The following is a 17,138-nucleotide window of genomic DNA, read 5'->3' as shown; positions in this document are numbered from 1 at the left end:
CGGGTCTTGTATGAAAACTTGCTCATGGAAATAAATGCTGATTTGTTACTGCTGTAATTGTACTGCTAAAAAAGTGCCAAAATTTGCTGTTTCAACACCTGAGAAAAGCATCCCTTTTTTATTAGGTTTTTTAGCATTTTCATTTTTTCGATCAGTGAAGAAAATCTTACAGAATGTGTTGTGTTGGGTATATATTGAGATTACTATATCCGAAGAAATTGCAGTCTGCACTCCTCACCTGCTGTTGAGGGGACAGTTGTGGCTCGCACTGTTGTCTGTTCAGTTGTTGTCGTTTCTGGCGTTGTAGCAAGGATAGTTGTTGTTCGTGTTGTGGTTGTCGGTGAAGGTACTGTCGTTGGACTCAGTGTTGTCGCCTCGCTTATCACCTCTTTCGTCGTGGTTTGGACTGTCGTCACTGTTGTGCACAATGACATTTCAATGGGAAAGTAAGTGTTTCACTTGCTGACTTAAGATTAAAGATTAAAGTTCAGTCATTTCACGATTCAGTAATGCTTTCACGGAGTAATGCACTGTGGATATAAAGATGTTCTTTACATTGCCATCGAATAAATGCTTCATGAGTATGTAGATAATATTATTAAATGAAACAACATTTTATCCTCTGGCAGATTTTGTGTTTAGAGAACTGTTACCTCACTAGGTTATAAATGTAATGATGTGCGAGAAAAATAAGCATGACAATATTACGTTGGAAGTTCTGATATAAATGCCAGTTTTAAATGGCCACATAAGCTGCTGGTAAAAACAAGAGACTTCCTTTTCCTTGGTGAACACTTACGAATTTCTTCACATCCGTTGTAAGTTATTTGAAAGCGGGCAGTTGGAAAACGATTCAAAATGTAGATTCTCATGGCAGACACAAACGACAAGTCGGTAGGTAGATGTATCTTTGTGCCAGGCTCGCCAACAAACAGGTACTCCTGTCCATTGTGGACCTCGCTGAATTGGCCACCTCGGCTAAACTGGACCTTCACTGCAAATTTCACCTGCGTCATGGCTTCAGCATCGCTGATGATAATCACTGATGTCACTTGCGCCCTGGGCGTAAATATGGCAGTCAGGTAGGAGCCGTCGTACGGATACATCTCATGTATAGGTGGAGACGGGGGATTCCACCAGTATGACGGAGGAAGATAGTCGCCTGGATTTTGAGAGGTTTCCCTTTGGACATCCACTGGGGGATAACTGTCGAGGTTTTCGGCGCATTCCTCCACAGTTGTGGTACGAGGTACTGTGAAATTTTGAAGAAAATGTGCATAATTGAACTTTTTTAATGTTGATGATTATAAAAGCTGGGCATCCGCTGATCTCTATATACAGACTGGATAGAGCATTGAGGGCTGTAAAGTCAGTAGATGCTTTATGTTTCGAGGTCCAAAGCCATTCAAATGTGTTGGAGACTGACCAAGAGACTTTATTACAATGGGGCCGTCATATTTTGACCGCTGAAGTTAATTTTATGTGGACCAAGTTTTTGTATTCACACAAGGGGTAATCAAGAATAGACTGTGTAGTTATCACTTTATACTACATGACTACAGTGCTATGCTGCACTGTAATAAATCTATAGCTAGCTATCTTTACAGCCTCCAAAAAATAAAGTCAAGGAAGTCTTATTTATTTGAGCATGGCAATGGATGCAGAGGCAGAACCTGGAGAAAAATGCAGACATATAAACCAGTTTGCAGGTTATATCTTCTTTTGTTTTTCCTCAGTACCAAGCAGATTTTCTGATCAATTCATAATTAAAGTTCACACATCCAGTATTTTTGGGGCTCCTGCAAAAGTAAATGTACTTTAATCAGAACATCAAGACATGTAAAGTGGAACATTCTAAAACAGAAATCAGTTACCTGCAGTGGTTTGGACTTGGGTTGTCTCTGCAGTGGTTGCCTCAGGAGTGGTGGTGACAACTGTCATTGTAACTTCTTCGGTGGTTGTAGGTGGGGCAGTTGTTGTAGGTGCCTCAGTGGTTGTCACACGAGTAGTTGTTGTCTCAGTCGTTGTTGACGCACCTGTTACAGAAGTTCATTGTAGACAATAATGCTAAAAGAAACCTTAATTATATATCAGTTCATTTAGCTATTGCTTTCCACATCTGTTACAATCATTAAAGGAATGAGGAAATGAATTTTTCTTAGAATCACTTTTTGTGTATCTCTGTACTCTTCTTCCATGTATGAAGACTGTTTGATGTCTTTTTGAGTTACGTGAACTGAATGGTGCACTTTTTTTTCAAACATTAAAAATGGACCAAGCATTTCTGGACAAGTGAGGGCCATTTGCTTTGATGTAAATAGAAGAAGACATGGTGCAGGTTGCATGTTTTCGTGTTCAAATTGTGAATCCCAAATTTGCTACATCTGGGAACATTTCTGTGAAAGGGATTTTTGCTAGATAATTGCCATATACTTACACAAAGAAAATAAAATCTGCCATAGCAGTGGTTAAAAAATCCTAGAAATTTTCTGTGCACAAATCAGTGCAACCTTGACAGTCAGCGCCTCGTATAACATCATAGTTCTGCTCATGAATATGCAAATTGCATTAGCATAAAACCAAAAAAGCATCAAAATATGGGTTAAAAATGCAAAATAAAAAATTAAAATAAGGTTACCCCCTTCGCGCCAGGCCGCGGATAGAGCTGCCGTAAAAATTGAGATCCTCAGCACGTTTGTCAGCTATAATTCTCGGCCCATGCTCGAGCAAACACAGTGAAAGAAGGCAGACCCTGGCTCTTGTATATATAGTAATTGTCTTTGTGTGTAGCCCAGAAATGAAAAGACTGAATTTGCATCATAATCACCAGCTTCACAATAGTCCCCACTTTGAAAAGAGGCAACGGGAATGTGGAAGCTTAAGTAGAGCCGCATGCCACATTGAACAATCAGCCTTTTCACTGTGTAATTCAAAGCGTGCAGAGCACGCAGGGCCACAAACCGAGAATCTGCTGTGTCCTCTCTGTTTGTCTCTTCAGATTTGCCACATGGTCAAGCCATATTCAATTCAGTTTAGCAGACCCACAAGACAGGGTTCCCACGTGCCTCTCCCACTCTGTGGCTTTGGAGTCTATTTTTGGTTCCACTTTCTGTTTTCAGTCGTTGGAATGTGGGATTCATTCTTTGGTTTAGGTCATATTTAGTTTTGATTTTTGTGGACTTAGGTTGTTTTTAGTTAAATGTTGGGAATAGCCTTTCAGTTCTTGTTTTGGATATTTTGTTGAACGGTTTTATTTGTAAAGAAATTGTTCTTGATCCTTATTAATTCAGTGATTTTCTTTACAAACATCCCTAGTTCAGTAAGATTTCTTGGCAGTTTGAGTTCCCCTACAGCATGTCAGTTTTCAAGGCTTCATATCCACACCTGTGGTTTTCTGGACAGTTGTTGTCTCTGTTGTGGTTACCAAAGGTGTAGTGGTGACAACAGTTGTAGTGACTTCCTCTGTGGTTGTTGGTTTGGCAGTGGTTGTTGGTGCCTCAGTTGTTGTTATCCGAGAGGTAGTCTGCTCCGTTTTTGTTGGAGGAGCTGGAATATTTGTAGAAATATTCTTAAAAGAAATCATGAGATGAATGTTTTTTTTTCAAAAATATGGGCCTCTCTGAAACCAGGGTATCATTGTTTATCTGCAGAGAATATAACACTATCAGATTCTGGTTAATTGATTACACAATCCACAAACACCGCAGGTGGCAGTCCACCCTTCTTAATATTATCTGCCTGATCTGAGACGAAAACCCCTCCATTCTAGAGGTCTACAGGTAATGTGCTCCACAGATTTAAGAATTGCAGTCAAGCACTTGTGCATCATTTTCGGAAAATAAAACTAGAGCATGTGGTTTATTGGCTTCACAACAACTGAACATTATAATACTACATTGGTTATTAACTTTATGAATCTTGACGTGCATTGAGAATACTATAGGTGTGTACCCTACATGTGTTTTGGTTATTAAAGCACAAGTAATTGCTCCTTGCTGGGGCCGGCACTTAACTGGAAACAAAATCACCTGAGGGACATTACGGTGGCTGGTTAGAAATGCTCAAAGTCCAGGGGCATGTATCGGTGACCCAAACCATGAACTTGTTCAGCTTTGGTCATTGGTTAAGCATTTTCGAAACTTGGTTGTGCACAGTGGTTTAAGTGACTACTATCAGATTATTTTCACTCACATCGATAAAACAGTTAAACAAGCCTTTAGAACTTATTTAGAGTCCTCATGTGTTTTCAATTTGGCTAGAGGGAAGACATTTTTGCAATGGTTGCATTGGCAAAAGCACATTATTATTTATCTCGGTGAATGACGGCGCCCTCTATTGACAGTTATTAAAAATTCTGGAAAGAACACGCATGCGCCCCTTGGCTACAGCGGTTAGGGAAAAAATCTGTGATCATTTTTAAGAGATGATCACCTCAGTTTGGAAGTAAGATCATTATGCATTTGTATTTCATTACAACATAACAGGAAAGGAAGGGGAGAATGATGAAGAGAAATTGTGTGACTTCATCTCACTTTCACTTAATGTTCTTTGAATTTATTGCATTTTTAAAATAAAATAACAATGGTTGCTTTCTTTATTTGAGAGGTATCATATCAATAAAGCAAGTTCCTCACTTGGTCTCGGTCCCTCTTTTGTTAAAATTTTAGTGATTGGAAATATGAAGTAATCTTAACAAGTTTAAGAAGTTACCTTTTCCCAGTGACTCTCTTTCCCATTCAATCGTGTTTTTCAATTATTCCTGAAGAAGTAATATTCATTGGGTGACTGTTTCTCAGTGCGTTCTGAACCTGCGAGGTCAGGGTGTGGAATTATGTATGTATTTTGCTCGTGAAAAGAGAGAGCAGCACCGGTAAGAAACTTGCTGAATGAGTGAAAATGATGTTCATTAAGAGTATCATCTGCTTCCTTGCACTTGCCTCTGTCAGATGACGTAACTGTTTCTGCTTTTTTGTTTTTGGGAGCCACCCTTAACATGTTTCTGATTATGCTTTGACATCACAAACATGTTTCCAGTTAGGGGTCGCACTAACACGCCCCTGGCCAAAACCCGAGTTCAGTTGGTCTCCGGTTTTCAGGTTAATGAGAACTCATGGCAAAGAAGAGAATTTAAACTCTTCTTACCGTACATGACAGAATAATTTAATCCTACAAGTATGGAGAGGCATCTTTCACAGCTGGTTTGAAAGTAATGATCTACCTTGTAATTGTCAATGTGTACTGGCTTCAAAATGCATACCTGTGGTGGTGGCCTCTGATGTGGTTGAAACAGTAGTTGTCTCTTCCATGGTTGTTGCCTTTGGAGTAGAGGTGACAATGACAGTTGTAGTAACAATGGTTGTAGGAGGTGCAGTTGTTGTAGTTGTGACAGCCGTTGTAGTAGCCTCGGTTGTTGTAGCAACTGAAATGCAACAATATTGAGCCAAATTTTGCATGCTCACTCTTGTTAAAGTTACTCCCAAAGTTATGATTTAATATGTAACTGAATTTTATTCATGTAAAGACAGTTGAAAATTATCAACAATTACAGAGAATTAAGAACTGGCCCAAACTGTTTTCCCACAAGAAGAACACTCGTCATTTGAAGTAAGTCTTAAATGCCACCAACATTATCCCCAATTCAAATCCCTGTAGAATTTGAAGCATAAAGTTCTTTTGTTAATTTCTAGCCACACTAAGATTTATTCTTCTGTTCTCATTGCTGGTGACTGTTTTATGTGACATGTGGTCACACACATGGAAGCTCACCGATTTCTTCACAACCGTTGAAGCTTATTCGGAAGCCAACAGACGAGGGAGGATTAAAGATGAAAATAACTATGTTGGAGATGGGCTGTGTGTCGGGTGGTAGATGTATCTTGCTTCCAATGTGGCCGAAAAAAAGATTTCCCCCAGTCTCAGGCTTCAGTGCTGTATAGCTTCCACCCTGGTTGTGTGCAACCACAATCGCAATTTGCACGGTTGTCACCGTCTCGTCATCGCTGACCAGGACGACTGAAGTCACTTGAGACCTTGGGGTGAAGTTGACAATCATGTATGAGCCGGTGTAGGGATTAGACGGATCCCTGGGTGGATTGGTGGGGGTCCACCAGTATGTTGGCTGTACTTGTGAGCCATCTGATGTTTTCCGTTGGACATCCACTGGCTGGTAATCGTCAAGATTTTCTGAACATTCCTCGGGGGTTGTAGTAGACGGTGCTGTGATAGGTCAAGGAAATATAGCCACAAATCAAAACAAAAAAAACAGACCACGCAATGTACACATCCACAGGCTTATGAAAGTTCACAAGAAGGCATATTACAGCTCTATTGGGTATTAAGTGAGAAATAGGCGATGAATTTTATTGTTAGGGTCATCATTTTGTGACATTTCTTTAAAGTTGTAGCTGCATTTTTAAAATGAGCCTTCTCCAAGAGCTATCTGATCCTCATCACAGAAACACTAGAAATTCACTACAAAGCTCCCAGTGCTTATTTCATACATTATGAATCATTACAGAACAAGACAATGGGTGTCGCAAGGAATTTCTTTGGGGGAGGGGTGAAGCATTCATCAGCAGCAAACAAACCATTAATAATGCATGGGGTCAATGCCAAAGTGTTTTGCAGCAAATTGATGCGTTTCATACCCCTTCCCCCTTTTCCAAATTCTTTTGTTTTTCTTTTTTCCCTTTTTTTTCATTTTTCCAATTTTTGGGATAGGCCCTTTCTCCTTGCAAAGGCCATGAACAGGACCTGTAATGATTTAAAGATAGGGCCTTCAAAGGGTGTTCAATTATAATTATAATTTATTTATTTACAAAATGCAAATTCTATTCAAATATGCTGTACAATGTAGCTATTTAACTACAATGCGGTCAAGCCAAAGCCATACAAAGTTGCCTTGGCAGCCCTTAAATGACTTACATTTGCCAAGGGAGCAAAGCAAGAAATTGTAAGTGTTGATTTATGCTGATGAAGGAAAACCAGAGAACCAAGAGAAAAATCTTAATGGCACATGAGGGAACCAAACGAACAACTCTACTCACATATGAACCGTGTGAGGAATCAAACCTTGGACCACAAAGGTGAAAGGTGAGTCCCTTTGTGCACTAACCACCTGTGGCACCCAAATAAATTCCAAGTTTAATACTTTTGTCGCGCAGTGCTTACACAAGTAGCAATTTTATTCAAAGAGAATTCAAGGTTCACCGAAAATTAATACCGGTTGTTGTTTGGACGGTGGTTGTCTCCATGGTGGTTGCCACCGGTGTAGTGGTCACAAGTGTTGTGGTGATTTCTTGGGTGGTTGTTGGTGGAGCCGTGGTTGTGGGAGCCTCAGTGGTTGTCACTCGAGTGGTGGTCCTCTCGGTTGTTGTTGGTGCCTCTGTTCATGTAAACATGATTACATCCACAAATTATATGTTGTAAACACTAAATGCAACATTTGATAGCAATGCAAAAGTTCAATTTGTCTCTTCCAGTTTTCAGTAAGACGGAATTTTAGAAACAATAAGTTTTGTTAACATGAACTTTGGGTTGCCATGACCTCTTTTTTTCAGAGTATGTAAAAAAAAATGTTTTGTAAAAAAGCTAAGAGACAAAGTTACATATCAACACTTAAATTCCACAAGGTCCTTACGGCTGTCACAAAATATTTATGAAATGTTACTTATTCTGAGCTTCCGAAAATAACACAAGCTTTTCAAAACTATTTTATTTGCACTAGTTTTTTTTTGAGGGGGGGTCATTGTACTTAAATTTGACTACAGTCTTCTTGGCCAGTGTCATATTGACAGCAACATATGAACCTTTTCGTGCAAACTTCCAACAAGCAACTTTTAATACTGACAAAAAGATATATACAGAATGTTGACTCTTTGAACCTGGTTCTACACTTTATGACATCATTCCCACCAGAAGGAAACTTTATTTGTGGTAGTTTCTTTACCTGTAGTAGTTTCCTCTGTTGTGGTTACAACAGTGGTTGTCTCCTCCGTGGTCGTTGTGGTGGGAGTGGTAGTGACAACTGATGTGGTTCTCACAGTTGTGGGCGGTGTGGGAGTTGTTGGTATCGTCGTTACAACAGTTGTGGTTGCCCTTGTTGTGGTAACTGGTGGCGTTGTTGGAACTGTCCATGTCAATAGCATTTGTTGTAATGTTCACAAACACTAGAAATGATACTTCAAATTATGTTGAACCTCAGTATGTTCTGAAGTGATGTATGGTGTAACATGAGGACGAGAAAAATCTGCTTGATAAACTTGCTCATCATATCTTTTGGTGTTCTCTATAAAGGTAACATTCTATCCTTTTTTTAAACACTACAAAGTGCCCTCATGAGCGAGAGTCGGAAGAGAAATTAAACGTGAAACCTACCAACAGCTTCACAGCCGTTGAAAACCACTTGGAAGCCAGCGGACGAGCTTGGATTAACAATGAAGACTACCATAGTTGAGACATACAGCAAATCAGGAGGCAGATGAATTTTACTTCCTGGGCTACTGACAAACAGTGCTTGCTCCCCATTTCTGAGAGGGGTCAGTGGACCGGTTGGCTTATGAGAGACCAGTATGGCAATTTTGATCTCTTGAACTGTGTCGTCCTTGCTGACTACCACAAGGGAGGTCACCTGGGCAACTGGAGTGAATTCAGCAGACAGGAAGGAACCGTCGTAGGGGTTGGATTCATCTGTTGGTGGGTTGGTCGGGTTCCACCAGTATTCAGGAGGACGAGGGACATCCAGGTTCTCCGAAGTCACTCTTTTGACATCTACTGGACCGTAACTGTCCAGATTGTCTGCGCATTCCTCTGGTGTCGTGGTTAGTGGGACTAGGGTGGAGAGTAACAGCAGACAGGAAATTTGTGAGAAATTCAAAACATATATACTTTTACAGTACTTGGCTGTTGTTGATGAAAGTGGCATTTGCCCTTTTGTGCACAAACCACCTTTGGTGACGGTGTTGCACCACTGGTAGGTGAAGGTGATGTGGGTTAGGCTTTGTAGCTTCAGATCCTATGGCTGGGGGTTCGAATCCTAGCATGTGGTTACATACTGAAGCCCACTTTACCCCAAAATGCTTCTCTCCACCCAGGAGTAAATGGGTATCTGTGAGGGTCAAGCTGGTTGGTGTGTTAACAGTCATTTGCAGCTGAGATGAGAGCATAAGGCTTGTATACTCCCCAAGGGGCTGAGTTGGTTTCAGGAATGTTCAGTTGTTGTGAGCCTGATGAGCTGGGGTAATGATTAAAGTTTGCTAAAAGTTCTGCAATAATTGCATAGTTATACTGGTACCTTATGATGTCCCTATAGTATCCTCTTCACAGCTATTACACATCCAAAACGTAATGAAGGGCGTATTTCAACGAGGTAAATTTTAAGAAGTTTTAAAAGTAGTCTTGCTATACAGCCAAAGTTTGTGCCTCTCAAAACTAATGCATTCTAAAATGATAACAAACATGAGATTGTCAGGGAATCAATACACTTAATTCATGTGTATGTGAAAAGACTAATTTTTCCATCTAACAGGTCTAACTTCCTGTGTGCCCAAACAATGGTCATCAATGGTTCATGTTCAAACACTGAAATATTAATTGCACTGTTAGAGTATCAGGCCTACATTCAAAGTTGCTGCATAAGGCAATGATCAACTTCTAAATAGATTTGTACCAGTAGTTGTCTGGATTACTGTTGTCTCGGTTGTGGTTGCTTCAGGTGCAGTGGTCACGACTGTTGCAGTGACTTCCTCAGTGGTTGTAGGTGGGGCAGTTGTTGTAGGTGCCTCAGTGGTTGTCACATGAGTAGTTGTCCTCTCAGTTGTTGTTGGGAACTCTGAGAATATATTGATTGACATGGTGACACTGCAGACTTGCTGTGATCATTGCAATATCAATTGTTTAGAATGTTTAATTCACGGTTTGAAGTGTTGTAAATTTGGAAGATTTCATACGAACACATTTAATCTGTCAAGGCTAATAAAAAATGAACTTCCAACGACAGAGGGTAGTACCTGTTGTTGTAGCCTCGGTGGTGGTCTTTGCTGTAGTTGTTTCCTCCGTGGTTGTTGACTTTGGAGTGGTTGTCTGCACAACTGTAGTCGTTACAACCTCAGTGGTCGTAGGTGCAGCCGTGGTGGTTGGGGCTCTTGTGGTCTGAGTGGTTATGATGGCCGTTGTTGTCGCTTCCTCAGTGGTTGGTGCAACTGTACAGTAGTTGTGCAAAACGAGAATGGGTCAGGCAAAAGGTACTTTTGAAAGAACGGCATTTGGAAAAATCTCTCTCTCATTCCTATGCTTGAATGAACATGTTACTTTAAAATTGCAAGAGACAAAACTTGGAGTCTCATTACTAAACAAGTTAATTTTTATCCACTAATAATCTTAATACCATTATTTATGCTTTATAGAAGATAGTTAACGTTTGACTTAATGCAAAACAATTATTCCGCAAGAAAAGACAGTTTTCATGAGGTGCATTTCAACCAATCAAATGTTTCATACTGGTTTGACTTAAAAAAGTTACCGGTGGTTCTTTGTGTTGTGGTTGTTTCTGTTGTGGTTTCTAAAGGAGTGGTAGTCACAACTATTGTAGTGACCTCCTCAGTGGTCGTAGGTGGAGTAGTGGTGGTACGTGCCTCTGTAGTTGTCACACGTGTTGTTGTCCGTTCAGTAGTTGTTCGGGCCTCTGAAAGTTATAACGTTTCATGAAAAACTTCAAACTAAGCATCAACCCACATTTCAGAGTGATTCTTGACAATCTTGGGTGGTTATTTCCCACGGTTTTCAAATACTAAGAACGTCGCATTGAAAAAAAAAAGCTGACGAAAGTTTCACCTGTTGTGGCTTCTGTGGTTATCCTTGCTGTAGTTCTTTCCTCTGTGGTTGTCACTTTTGGAGTAGTTGTCTGCACAACAGAGGTAGTAACAACTTCAGTACTTGTTGGTGTAGCAGTAGCACTTGGTGCAGTTGTAGTTTGCGTCGTTGTGACAGTTGTTGTTGTTGTCTCTTCTGTTGTTGGTGCAACTATACAATGATCACAGGTTACAAGACTGGTTTAGGCAGAGGGGGTGATATGTTTACAAGTGCACTTTGGAAAGATGACAAAAACAGAGCATCAAAAAAAACATGTCACTTTAAGGCCAAAGATGCAAAAATGGTTTGCTGCAATGTCAAGTTAACAGTTAGAACCCTTGAAACACTTGGAAATGTCTTGAACATTGTTGCCCAAATATATACACTTGTTTCCATACACTCAATTATGAATGCATTCTGTAACATGTCTACTATTCCACAGTGCTTTTAAAAGTTTTAGAAAAGAAGAGTGACAAGTGATTTTGATTCAATTAATTACTTAACATTTACCTCTGGTTGTTTGGACAGTAGTTGTTTCTGTAGTGACAGCTGATGGAGTAGTAGTCACAACAGTTGCTGTGACTTCCTCACTGGTTGTTGGTACGGCAGTGGTTGCAGGTGCCTTGGTGGTTTTTGGTGGGGCAGTGGTTGTAGGTGCCTCAGTGGTTGTTGGCTGGGCTGTGGTTGTAGGCGCCTCGGTGGTTGTTGGTAGGGCAGTGGTTGTAGATGCCTCAGTGGTTGTAGGTGCCTCAGTGGTTTTTGGTGGGGCAGTGGTTGTTGGCTGAGCAGTGGTTGTAGGTGCCTCGGTGGTTGTTGGCTGGGCTGTGGTTGTAGGTGCCCCAGTGGTTTTTGGTGGGGCAATGGTTGTAGGTGCCTTAGTGGTTGTTGGCTGAGCAGTGGTTGTAGGTGCCTCGGTGGTTGTCGGAGGGGCAGTGGTTGTAGGTGCCTCAGTGGTTGTTGGTGGGGCAGTAGTTGTTGGTGCCTCACTGGTTGTTGGTGGGATGGTGGTTGTAGGTGCCTCAGTGGTTGTAAAGCGAGTAGTTGTTCTTTCAGTTGTTGTTGGAAATTCTAAAAATATAAAGTTTTGCTATCAACAGCAGTGAAGTCAAAGGTTGCATTGTAAATAATTCTAAAATTCTACTCATTCTCCTCTCTACAGTCTTTGCATCCACATGGCTGCATTAAAATACAATTTGATCACTCGGATGTAAATTACCTGTTGTTGTAGCCTGAGTGGTGGTTCTCACTGTGGTTATTTCCTCCGTAGTTGTTGCCACTGGAGTGGTGGTTTGTACAACAGTGGTAGTAACTACCTCAGTGGTTGTGGGTGCAGCAGTGGTGGTTGGTGCTTCCGTAGTTTGTATAGTTGTGACAATTGTAGATGTTGCTTCCTCAGTTGTTGGAGCCACTATTCACAATGAACATTTAAAGAGCAAGACTGAGGGTTCAGACAGTGGGTAACAAATTATAGGACCCACCCACATACATGTACTTTGAAGAGTGGAACATGATTTAATAAACATTATACAGTTGTTGTCTTTTGTGAAAGCGAAGCATATTTTATTACAGAAGGAAGCATTTTAACTAAAACTGTCTTCAACAATATAGTGTTCAGCTGAATAAATTCAACTAAATTGAATAATTAGTAAGAACTGTCATCTTTTCTGTTGATATTTCTGAAAAAAATCTTAAGGCAGGATGTTCTGTTACTGCCAATGTCTCAATCTATAGGTCTCTTCCTGTGGCTGTGCAGAATCTGCAAACTACTTCTGCATTTTTGTTGGTGTTGATATGGTACAATTCAAAATTCCAACTTTTAATCTTGTCTATGGAATGAGAGAAAAACCTCTTCTTTAAAGGCAACTTGGGGGTCATCTGCTGCCATTATTATGTGAAATTGATAGCAAAATTGGCACAGTAATTTAAAAAAGAAAAACAAAAACAAAACAGATGAACGGTGACAAACAATCTAATAGCAGAAACAGTGCTTCACTGTATCCCACGGCACATCCCAGAACAAACGTCATGCAGTACCAGCGTACATGTAGCTACAACCTTGTACCTGAGGTCACATTACTAAATTACAACATGGTGGACACTACACTTTCAACAGAAGATCAAGGTGCTGTACCCTGTGAGGTACCTCATTTGTGTTCGTGTACCATGGTGTAAATTGCTCATGTGTTCCTGACCGGTGTACATCTGTGTTTGTGGCAAACATACGTGATCGATTCTCAACCAACAAAAATTCACTATCTATTACAATGGTATAAAAATCTTTATTGTACTACTGGGGAATAAACGTATTGTGAGGCAGCTGTTAACTTGTCTGGTTAAACCCAGCTAGGGGCTTGGGACAGGTAAGAAGGGTTCACAGACTCCCACACCGTAGTTGTAGGGACATAAACTCGACATTTAACCTATTTTTTGGGGACTGAAAACATTGTGGGGACTCAGAAATGTCCCCACAAATTGGTTGAAATTTCCCTAATAAAAAAACTTGTCCCCTGAGCGCGGTGAATGCCTTTTCATTATTGTTCCCAGGCCCCTTTCAAAAATTTCAAAATTTCCCAAGCAAAATGCAATCAAACATCCCAGAGGTGTAGTTGATTGAACCTTGAAAAACATTGTTATTACATTTTTAGTGTACATGTGTATAATAGTCTGTCACCTAAGCGTTCATGCTGTGACAACTTATCCGTAGTCATAATCCTAAGTTTACAGTATTTTCTGTCGAAGGACTAAGTTCCTGTGTGTAAAGAAATTCCTATTGCTTTGTCAGCCCCTTTCAGGCCTGATTCCTATTAGAGCATGTGTGTGCTTTTCAGGTTTAGTCCTATACTAACAACCATGCCGTGAGGACACTCTTTAGGTTTGGATTTCATTACCAACGCTCAGTTACATTACAGAATTTTGTTCAGAAGTTCTTGTCTGCTGGAATCATAGCCCATCGCTTGGAAAGCCTGATAGATAAATATTGCCAAAGTTTTGCTGTCTACCCTTGTAATACAAGAAAAGTAATTCCTTGTGGTACAAGACTGTAAAAAAACACCTTTGACTGGAGGACGGTTTGGTTGTTTTGTTTTGCAATTTTTGAAACTGCATGTTAGTGTCGATTAGGATTGTTCGTTAATTTGTTGAACTTTTCAATCCGTGTATTTGTCTCTATATGAGCAGATACACTAACTTTGAATGTGTGTGGACTTGTGTGGATTTCACAGTAACTATTCACCATTTATTCTCAACAGGTGCCTAATTTCAAGGAAGCAATGCAAACTTGTGATTTTGTCTAGGATTTGTCGTTATACTGATTGTTGCAGATTGGCATATTTTGTCCTGTTATTGTAACCCCCTGTTGTTTTCAAAAGTACATTATTTTGCAATTGATATTAAACCATTGTTTGATGGAAAGTTTTCCGACTTCTTCATTATTTCTAATACATATAAAAACCTTCTAAAATTTGGGCATCAATTGACAAATTGTAAGTGAAGAAATAAATAACTTTTGAGTTATTGAACTTAATACAACCATATACATCAACTTTCGCCCTTTGGTTCATTCCACTTCAGTTCATTATTGTAGCAGTCCATTTTTCTTTTTTTCATTTTTCACTGGTTATATAAAATGACCTTGCAGGGATATGTGTTCCGTATGAAGGAAGGTTTGTCTTTATTATTACAGCCGATTTCATCATATTGAGTAACACACAAATGTGACAGTTGTGTTTTGTTTAAAGACAAGCATAACTGTACCAGTGGTTGTCTGAACTGTGGTAGTTTCCGTTGTGGTTGCTTCAGGTGTGGTGGTCACAACTTTTGTGGTAACCTCTTCGGTGGTTGTAGGTGGAGCTGTGGTGGTAGGTGCCTCAGTGGTTGTTAGGCGAGATGTTGTTCTTTCAGTAGTTGTTGGCAATTCTAAGAATTATAAAATGGTTGTGAAGAAAGTTGTTCTTTCAGTTGTTGAGTTGTTTCAGTTGTTCATAAAAATAAAGTTCTGCTTTTCATAGCAGTGAACTAAAGATTTCATTTTAAACAAAGCTGAATTCTAGAATACTCCTCATTTCTCTCTTTACGACATTATGTAAAAGTTAAAGGCTGCATCAGAATACCATTTCATCACTCGGATGTAAATTACCTGTTGTTGTAGCCTCCGTGGTGGTTCTCACTGAGGTTGTTTCTTCCGTAGTTGTTGCCACTGGAGTGGTGGTGTGTACAACAGTAGTAGTCGCAACCTCAGTGGTTGTGGGGGCAGCACTTATGGTTGGTGCTGTCGTGGTTTGTGTAGTCATGACAACTGTAGTTGTTGACTCCTTAGTTGTTGGAGCCACTGTTCACAATCAATATTTAAAACAAAAACATTATAAGCCATTGATCTGCTTGAGATGTCAAATCACCAACTGAAAAGACATTTCTAAACCCTGTCCACAAAGATTTTTGAATAAAAGATTTGTCTTTATCAATACAGCTGGTTCAGCATCTGGAAAAACTTCTTTGGGAATAATATTTTGTAATAAGGGAGCATCTCAAAAGTCGGAACGTGTTTTTTCCCATTGAAATGCTCCATTTGGGAACACAAGTTGTTCCCATCTGGAACACAGCCGGTTCCAAATGGGAACAGCCAGTATTCCCGCTAGTTGTTCTGAGTTGTTCCCTGCTATTCTGTCATGAACATTGTGTTGTGACGTCAGCATTCCTTCTCGGAACACTCAAAGTCAATTATATCATATTCTAATTGAGATGCAAAGCAAACGAAATAGAAACATTCCGGGAGAAGCTCTCGACAACACACATCATCCCTATGCTAGAGCATTGTAAATTGCGCATACCGGAGAGTAATCAAAAGGTAGTTATTTGTGTCTAATTTTTTGTAAGTGCTCTGTGGAGTCAGTTACTGTCAGTTACTTGTGTAAATATTGTTTAAAAATGATTTAATAAATTATTTCCGTCTTGTAGGCTTTTTTTTTTACCGTTCGCGTGAAAATAATTAAACCCATGAACATTGTGCTTTACAGTACCAGTACTTAGTAATCATTTGTAATGAGGGGGGAATGTCAAAATACACAACTTCCTGGCTACTTCCAAGGTCTTATTTTAAATAACCCTTTCTATTTGAATTTCCTAAGTTCAATATCGATGATATGGCAAATATTTCAGTCGTTCTCAATGGGTACAAGTTAATCATACTTCACAAATGTAAACACGTGTTCCATCAGGGAACAGTGGCATTCCCACTGTTTCCCTGTGCTCTCCATCAGGGAACAGGGGTGTTCCAACAGTGTTTTCTGTGCTTTCCATTAGGGAACAGTGGCGTTCCCACTGTGTTCTCTGTGCTCTCCGTCAGGGAACAGGAGTGTTCCAACAGTGTTTTCCGTGCTTTCCATCAGGGAACAGTGGCGTTCCCACTGTGTTCTCTGTGCTCTCCATCAGGGAACAGAAGTGTTCCAACAGTGTTTTCCGTGCTTTCCATCAGGGAACAGTGGCATTCCCACTGTGTTCTCTGTGCTCTCCGTCAGGGAACAGGAGTGTTCCAACAGTGTTTTCTGTGCTTTCCATCAGGGAACAGTGGCAATCCCACTGTGTTCTGTGTGCTCTCCGTCAGGGAACAGGAGTGTTCCAACAGTGTTTTCTGTGCTTTCCATCAGGGAACAGTGGCGTTCCCACTGTGTTCTCTGTGCTCTCCGTCAGGGAACAGGAGTGTTCCAACAGTGTTTTCTGTGCTTTCCATCAGGGAACAGTGGCATTCCCACTGTATTCTCTGTGCTCTCCGTCAGGGAACAGGAGTGTTCCAACAGTGTTTTCTGTGCTTTCCATTAGGGAACAGTGGCGTTCCCACTGTGTTCTCTGTGCTCTCCATCAGGGAACAGGAGTGTTCCAACAGTGTTTTCTGTGCTTTCCATCAGGGAACAGTGGCGTTCCCACTGTGTTCTCTGTGCTCTCCGTCAGGGAACAGGAGTGTTCCAACAGTGTTTTCTGTGCTTTCCATCAGGGAACAGTGGCATTCCCACTGTGTTCTCTGTGCTCTCCGTCAGGGAACAGGAGTGTTCCAACAGTGTTTTCTGTGCTTTCCATCAAGGAACAGTGGCGTTCCCACTGTGTTCACTGTGCGTTCTACCAGGGAATGGCAGTGTTCCACAGAGCAAATTTCTTATCAAAGGACGATTTCTCTAGTTTTTTTGAATGTGTAGTGTTTACTTAGGTTTGATGCTTGCAGTGCTGAATATGAAAGAAGTGTTAGGTTCAATGTCGTTTGTCTTTTTGGACATAATCTAGAAAAATTTGAAGCATCCTGT

General features: G+C 40.5%; 1 protein-coding gene across 6 annotated transcripts in view; it reads right to left on the bottom strand.

Moving 5' to 3' along the window:
- Positions 1-17,138, bottom strand: part of LOC110989244 (uncharacterized) — a 119,522-nt gene that overhangs the window by 36,416 nt on the left and 65,968 nt on the right. For all 6 annotated transcript variants that reach the window (XM_087147999.1, XM_087148004.1, XM_087148000.1 and 3 more), the window contains 17 exons: positions 14,984-15,175; positions 14,602-14,763; positions 12,065-12,256; positions 11,359-11,916; positions 10,831-11,019; positions 10,520-10,681; positions 10,008-10,199; positions 9,668-9,829; positions 8,377-8,829; positions 7,949-8,128; positions 7,223-7,384; positions 5,767-6,216; positions 5,258-5,419; positions 3,385-3,546; positions 1,875-2,036; positions 800-1,252; positions 239-415 (listed from right to left, as the gene is read on the bottom strand). In XM_087147999.1, coding sequence (XP_087004125.1) covers positions 239-415; positions 800-1,252; positions 1,875-2,036; positions 3,385-3,546; positions 5,258-5,419; positions 5,767-6,216; positions 7,223-7,384; positions 7,949-8,128; positions 8,377-8,829; positions 9,668-9,829; positions 10,008-10,199; positions 10,520-10,681; positions 10,831-11,019; positions 11,359-11,916; positions 12,065-12,256; positions 14,602-14,763; positions 14,984-15,175 — 4,170 coding nt within the window. The remainder of the gene's footprint in view (positions 1-238; positions 416-799; positions 1,253-1,874; positions 2,037-3,384; positions 3,547-5,257; positions 5,420-5,766; positions 6,217-7,222; positions 7,385-7,948; positions 8,129-8,376; positions 8,830-9,667; positions 9,830-10,007; positions 10,200-10,519; positions 10,682-10,830; positions 11,020-11,358; positions 11,917-12,064; positions 12,257-14,601; positions 14,764-14,983; positions 15,176-17,138) is intronic.

Source organism: Acanthaster planci, linkage group LG17, assembly GCF_054643075.1.
Source record: "Acanthaster planci isolate LZ-2023a linkage group LG17, COTS_SCS, whole genome shotgun sequence".
NCBI lineage: Eukaryota > Metazoa > Echinodermata > Asteroidea > Valvatida > Acanthasteridae > Acanthaster > Acanthaster planci.
Note: the sequence above shows the minus strand (reverse complement) of the source record. Positions and strands in the feature narration are given on the sequence as shown.